Source organism: Tachysurus fulvidraco, chromosome 4, assembly GCF_022655615.1.
Source record: "Tachysurus fulvidraco isolate hzauxx_2018 chromosome 4, HZAU_PFXX_2.0, whole genome shotgun sequence".
Lineage (NCBI taxonomy): Eukaryota > Metazoa > Chordata > Actinopteri > Siluriformes > Bagridae > Tachysurus > Tachysurus fulvidraco.
The window spans coordinates 162,501-170,000 of NC_062521.1; the positions used below are offsets into that span (position 1 = coordinate 162,501).

Genomic DNA, 7,500 nt, shown 5'->3' on the forward strand with positions numbered 1-7,500 from the left:
ACACACACATACACACACACATACACACACACAGAGTCACACACACACACACACACACACACACACACACAGAGTCGCACGCACACACACACACACACACACACACACACACACACTGTCCCTGCCCATATGCACTTCAGGAGCCTCAGGACAAAAAGCAGTAGACTGAGGACCAGCTTTGTCCTTAGAGCTGCGTCTTACTGAACTCTGCATCCTGATGATCTCCCACCTCAAAACCTGTATATTTCTCAATATTCAGTTCAATTCAAGTTTATTTGTATAGCACTTTTTACAATAGACATTTAACACACACATGTATATGTCATGTCTATAACACACACATGTATATGTCTATAACACACACATGTATATGTCTATAACACACACATGTATATGTCTATAACACACACATGTATATGTCTATAACACACACATGTATATGTCTATAACACACACATGTATATGTCATGTCTATAACACACACATGTATATGTCTATAACACACACATGTATATGTCTATAACACACACATGTATATGTCTATAACACACACATGTATATGTCATGTCTATAACACACACGTGTATATGTCTATAACACACAACCTGTATACCCACAGTATATGATCCTGTCCATACTGTAAATACTCCACATCCTGCACTTCTGGTTAGACGCCGTGTTCTTGTGTAATGACAATAAAACTGATCTAAAATCATAGCTGTGAGGTTCCACTGGCATTAATCATAAAACTCCTGGGTCTAAACATGACGCTTCACACACTCACACTGTGGAGGTTTTACTATGACTGAACTGTTCTTTGTGTGTGTGTGTGTGTGTGTGTGTGTGTGTGTGTGTGTGTGTGTGTGTGTGTGTGTGTGCAGTGCAGGAGAATCCTGATGTTGTCTCCAAGGTAACTCAGTACATGCTGGGAGCAAATGGAGCATATCAACTCCCCATTGCAGAGGCTATGCTAACTTACAAGCAAAAGAGGTATAGACACACGCACACACACACACACAAACACACATACACACACAGAGACACATACACACACACAGAGAGAGACACACACACACACACACACACACACACAAACACACATACACACACAGAGAGAGACACACACACACACACACACACACACAGTGTCATTTCATTGTGTATAGTACAGTATTAGTGTAGTTTTATTAATGCATCATGTGACTGAGCCCCCCCCCCACACCACTGACTGTCATTAACAGGTGTAATGTTGTCTTTGTGTTTTTCTTTGTGCACTCTGAAGGAAAAAGAGTTTTCATTTTGATTTTGCACTAAGGTACAGTGTTCTACTGACTGCATGTACACACCTCCTCCTCACTCCTCCTCACACACCTCCTCACACACCTCCTCCTCACACACCTCCTCCTCACACCTCCATCACTCCATCGCTCAGGCTCTCTATTTCTTCCACTTTTAGCAAAACATTCACTTTTAATTTCCCTTCTGTTTATTTTCTTTCCTCACTTTCTAAATTCTTTCATTTCTTTTTCTTTCCTTCCTTCCTGCAGTTCTTCCTCTCCTCTTTCCTTCCTTCCTGCAGTTCTTCCTCTCCTCTTTCCTTCCTTCCTGCAGTTCTTTCTCTCCTCTTTCCTTCTTTTCTGCAGGTGATTGATTTCCTGTAAAGAACTTTCTTCTAACAGCATCGTTATTGTACAGTTTCACAGTAGCATATTCTCTCTATAAAAGTGTATATCAGAATTATTGGCACCCTTGAGAAAATCAATATTTAAAATAAATAAATAAATAATTTAGTTTTATATTTGGAAAGGTTTCTTCCCCAAGACTGTGCTGATAATCAGACGAGTCTGTTGTGTGATCGCGATTCATCAGGCCCATGACATCTAAACTGAATCAAAGTGAATCAGTTTGAGTTAGAAGTAAAAATGAATCAGTGTGTTTTCAGTTCCTCTTCTGCGTTCCAGTCCTGTTTGAACACTTCCCCTTGTTCACTTCCCTGAGCTTGCGTCAAATTAACATCACTTGGAATGAATCTTACCCAGAATGCTTTGCAGCACTCGGGCACTGTTTCCTATGTGAAGCTTTTTTTAACATTTAAAATCATTATGTTTTAGGTTTTTACCCCTCAGACTCTGCCCTAAAGAGTTAGCTACTTAGCACAGAGTTCACATTAACTACAGTGAGTGGCTTAGCTACAAATAAAACCAAAAGCTAATGATGATGGTTGTTAATGGAGAAGCTCCACCCACATTGACGTGGGAGAGACGAGGGACCGTGAACGAGGGCGTGTTTAAAAAATGTCTTGCTCTTTATCCCAGCACTCGCTCACTTCTCTCTCTGTATCTCAATTCCCTCCAGTCCAGACGAAGACTCGTGTCAGAAATTCATCCCCTTTATAGGTGTAAGTTTCACACACACACACACACACACACTCACATCATCATCATCACCACAGCACTATGGGGTAATCATGAGATTATTTGGATTTAAAGATTTTATTGCTGTGTGTGTAGATGGTGAAGGTGGGGCTGGTGGAACAGACCTCTGCTGTATCAGGTCTGTCTCTCTCCTCTCTCACACACACACACACACACACACACACACACACACACACAGTGCAGGCTTGGCATCAATGCCCATTTCACATCATATATCTATAATTTTTGGATTTTTATCAGTAATATAGTGTAAATGGCAGCTCAGTGATCCTCAGATCCACAGCTGTATTAGCTGTCAGAGGATGAAGATGAACTGCTGTCTCCCTCTTGTGGTCTCCCAAAGCTACTGCATCCGGAGCTGTGTGCCACAGTGCTATCAGTTTATCATGACTGATCTCAGTTACATCAGTGTCTCAGAGACACATCAAGAAAATAACCTGCTTAATAATTAATGTCCATTCTGTTCGCTGCTTCATGACATCCCTGTACACATCAGTAAAAATGATGTATTCTTATATCTGGACTTCAAGAGCATCTGATCTGTCTGTCTGTCTGTCTCTCTCTCTCTCTCTCTCTCTCTCTCTCTCTCTCTCTGTTGTTCTTTCTTCCGCTGTCTCTCCCTCTAAGGTGACTCAGATGATGCAGCTCCATTAGCATCTCTGCTCTCCTCTACTCCTCCTCAGATCTCTCCAGCTTTAAAAGAAGTTTCTCCCACTCCTCCGTCCTCTCCTTCTATTCACTCCTCCTTCTGCAGGTATACACACTGCTCTCTCTCTCTCTCTCTCTCTCTCTCTCTCTCTCTCTCTCTCTCTCTGTTTGTTTTGTGTCATTTCCTGTCTTTCTTTTTGTGGCTGCAGTTCCCCCGGGAGTGCTCAGGGGGAGCTGATGGGGCTGCAGGTGGATTACTGGGTCGCACCGTCAGAAAAGAAGAGAGATGTGGAGAAAAAAGATTCAGTCTCCAAAAACACGCTTAAGTGCACTTTCCGCTCACTGCAGGTTAGCCGCCTCCCACTGGGTGGAGCAGAGGTGGGGTCAACAATGTCAATGACTGTTGTCACCAAGGAGAAAAACAAGAAAGGTGTAAATGTTATGAGGATAATCATTTTAATACAAATATTAGTTGTTAAAGGCTGATTTGTAACACAGCTCTGTGTGTGTGTGTGTGTGTGTGTGTGTGTGTGTGTGTGTGTGTGTGTGTGTAGTGATGTTTCTGCCAAAGAAAACAAAAGATAAAGATGTCGAGTCAAAGAGTCAGGTGATTGAAGGAATCAGCCGATTGATCTGCACTGCCAAACACCAGCAGACCATGCTGAAGGGTAATTAATAATAACTTCATTATACAACTAATCAGTTATTTATTTTACGTTGATTCATCTGAACTAGCTCTTTAAGATCATTAAATTGTGTGAGATTTGATTCAGTTGACTCACCATTGTGACTCTCTCTAGTGAATCGATTCTTTTAAAACTAACCATTTAAACAAATGGAACTTTTTGATTCATTTGATTCACCATTGCAGATTTGACACTCTTACGTCACAAGAGAAGACAATAAGAGTCTTACGATTATTTGATATTTTTGTTCATAGATAATTAAAGTCTCTTTGAAATGAAAGCAATGTAAAAGCACTTTTTTGTGTTAATTTAAGAATGTGTGTTTGACAGTGTCTGTAGATGGTGTGGAGTGGAGCGATGTCAAGTTCTTCCAGCTCGCTGCTCAGTGGTCATCTCACGTTAAGCACTTCCCCCTCGCCATCTTTGGACACTCCAAAGGACCCTTCTGAACTTTAACCCTCCTTCTCGACCCTGCATCACTCCAGCCTTTAAACTCTCCTGTGTTTTAGTTTAACTGAAGACTAATGAACTGATCAACTGAACATGTGGATTGATTAACCGGCTAACTGACACCTGTCCCAGTGTGGAATGTTCCAGAATATGTTAGTGTGTGATCCGTGATGGCGGTACAAGAGCAGCATCTGTGTTTTATTTACCTGAACACGTCTCGACTTGTTTTGTTCTGTTTGATTGACAGCTAAACGTCAGGCTTCACTCCAGTAATAGACATAATGACTGACTTTTCACTCCTGATTTGATTCATTTGAATTTCTCATGTATGTGAATTGAACTTTTTACTTATGATTTCATGATTCAGCTCATTTAAGTGAATCATGTTTTGTGATATTTGATTAATTTGATTGATTTGAATCACTTTTTATTCTTTCTGTTCAAAACAAACCATTTAAATGAATTGATCTAAGTTCTGACATTTTTATCTGAGTTTAAGTGACGATGTCTGCTACGTTTTCTCATGTTTGCTCTTGTTCACTGTTTTCACTCTGTTTTTGTGTGTGTGTGTGTGTGTGTGTGTGTGTGTGTGTGTGTGTGTGTGTGTGTGTGTGAGCATGCGAGAGGTTAAAGCACTTTTTGTGTTTAGTTAAGAGCAGTTCTTAGCTTTTAGATGATTACATGCCTGCTCGTGTTAAGGCCATAATTCCTGGACACTGGTGAAAAATGTTCAGTTTAATATTATGTATTTTTTATCAGCAGTGTTTGTTGCAGCTTGTGTGTATTTATTAATGATGGTGTAGAATTGTGTAAGTAAACAACGTTAGAGACTGTGCCTTGTAGCACATTTATAAACCCCTTATAATTTCATATGAAGAGCTGTTACAGCATCATCACTGTCACTATTTCTGTTCTCTTATACAGTGAAATTATTAACAAGTTTGTTAAGATTAAAAACGTATTTTACTCAAATGAGCAGAGTAGAGATACAGTGCATGCTGAACACAAACAGAAGCCATTATAAGGTTGTTTTATTCTTAAACACCACCAGACCCCAGTGACAACAGACAGAACCCTAATGAGCAGACAGACGGCCACGGAAATCAGGAACCATTAGGAACCATTAGGACCAAAAACATTCTTTTAATCCAGAAACCCATTAGAAATCATTAGAACCTGTTAGAAATGTGTAATGTTGGTGTGTCGAGACGTCTGAGGGTCGAAGCTCCTGAAAGTGTGATTTATATTAGTGTATATACACAGAGACAGTGTTTAAAACTCACTTGTAAGTGAAAAATGAATGCACTCTTCTGGTTAGTCAGGATATTAACTCATTTATCTAATTACATGATCGCCATGTTTTAACTCCACCAATAAGGAAGCAGCGTTGTACCAAATGTCTGAATAAACTAAGATGAGGAAACGAGTGTGTGTGTGTGTGTGTGTGTGTGTGTGTGTGTGTGTGTGTGTGTGTGTGTGTGTTGCTGTGGCTCTGCAAGACTTGTTTTTGTATTTTTATTTTCACCTCATAAATGTTCCATAAAGATGGGTGTTAAGTGTCTACAGCAGGACGGAGATGTGGGACATCTGATGAATATTTGTTAAGTTTAAAATACTACCAGTGTGTTAAGTGAAGTGAAAGTAATAAACTACACACACTACCATGACTCACTTCTGCTGCACTGTTACTTCTCTCTCACACACACACAGACACTCACACGCACACACATACACACACACGCACACACATACACACGCACATGCACACACAGACACTCACACGCACACACATACACACGCACATGCACACACAGACACTCACACGCACAAACAGACACGCACACACATACACACGCACATGCACACACATACACACACACGCACATGCACACACAGACACTCACACGCACACACAGACACGCACACACATACACACGCACATGCACACACAGACACTCACACGCACACACAGACACACACAGACACACACACAGACACTCACATGCACACACACGCGCGCGCACTCACACGCACACACACACACACACACACACACACACATAACAAACCCAGGTCAGTATTTAAGGAAGGTTTATGCTTGTTAATTCTGGTGAATAATCAACACACAACAGCAGCAGAAACGTAAACACACCTTCATCCTAGCAGAGTGATGATGATGATGATGATGATGATCTAGCTGTTCCTAGCTGACCCAGAGTCAGTGCTCCTGCACATTTATTAACCCTAACACACATCTCAGTGACTCATTTCTGCTGTTTGTTCATAAACAACATTATAAAATGTAAAGACAAGTTAGTTATCCAACAGTGTTTAATTTCTCATATTATCAGTTATTATTATATATTATATTATTATATTATATATTATATATTATATTATATATTAGACTAAATATTTTACACTTTACATTATTCCTCTATTTATGATTAAAAACTTGCAGATGACGTGGAGGTCAGCTGGGCTCAGGGGCGTCAGAGCGCATGCGCAATGGCAACCCGAGAAGCCGGAAGTGAATGGCGGCGGTGTCAGAGGCACAAACGCGAGAACAGCTGTGCTAAACACGCGCACGCGCACGCGCACGCCATACCGACATGGTGGCTGGTGAGAAGTGAATAATAAAGAAGTGCATTAGAGAGAGAGAAGCTTCTGACACCAGGCCTGACGGACAGAGGAAGAGGAGGAGGATGAAGGAGGCGCAGGGCTGCGGGATGCGCTGCTCTGTGGGCTTCCTGTCCCGCAGGATGATGAGCGGCCGCCAGCTGCTGAAGGAAGACTTTCAGAGGCGCAGAATGGAGGGATGTAACAGTCTGTACCGCAGGGACATGATGGGGCACTACGGCTGTGTCAATGCTATAGAGTTCTCTAACAACGGGGGACAGTGGCTGGTGTCCGGTACACACACACACACACACACACACACACACACACAGGGGACAGTGGCTGGTGTCCGGTACACACACACACACACACACACACACACACACACACACACACAGGGGACAGTGGCTGGTGTCCGGTACACACACACACACACACACACAGGGGACAGTGGCTGGTGTCCGGTACACACACACACACACACACACACACACACACACACACACACAGGGGACAGTGGCTGGTGTCCGGTACACACACACACACACACACACACACAGGGGACAGTGGCTGGTGTCCGGTACACACACACACACACACACACACACACACACACACAGGGGACAGTGGCTGGTGTCCGGTACACACACACACACACACAC

General features: G+C 42.2%; 2 protein-coding genes across 9 annotated transcripts in view; both read left to right on the forward strand.

Moving 5' to 3' along the window:
• The window catches only part of pacs2 (phosphofurin acidic cluster sorting protein 2), a 32,755-nt gene extending 26,869 nt beyond the window's left edge, over positions 1-5,886 (forward strand). For 3 of the 8 annotated variants that reach the window (XM_047812697.1, XM_047812698.1, XM_047812702.1), the window contains 8 exons: positions 882-990; positions 1,283-1,315; positions 2,356-2,398; positions 2,511-2,553; positions 3,063-3,189; positions 3,293-3,513; positions 3,638-3,751; positions 4,100-5,886. In XM_047812697.1, coding sequence (XP_047668653.1) covers positions 882-990; positions 1,283-1,315; positions 2,356-2,398; positions 2,511-2,553; positions 3,063-3,189; positions 3,293-3,513; positions 3,638-3,751; positions 4,100-4,218 — 809 coding nt within the window. In that variant the 3' untranslated portion in view covers positions 4,219-5,886. Of the gene's footprint in view, positions 1-881; positions 991-1,282; positions 1,316-2,355; positions 2,399-2,510; positions 2,554-3,062; positions 3,190-3,292; positions 3,514-3,637; positions 3,752-4,099 lie in introns of those variants that run through there. The other 5 variants (XM_047812699.1, XM_047812703.1, XM_047812704.1 and 2 more) reach the window with 5 other exon arrangements.
• Positions 5,887-6,717: 831 nt separating this feature from the next.
• The window catches only part of dcaf5 (ddb1 and cul4 associated factor 5), a 9,213-nt gene continuing 8,430 nt past the window's right edge, over positions 6,718-7,500 (forward strand). Inside the window, exon 1 of the mRNA XM_047812737.1 lies at positions 6,718-7,132. Within this exon, the coding sequence (XP_047668693.1) occupies positions 6,925-7,132 (208 nt within the window). The 5' untranslated portion in view covers positions 6,718-6,924. The remainder of the gene's footprint in view (positions 7,133-7,500) is intronic.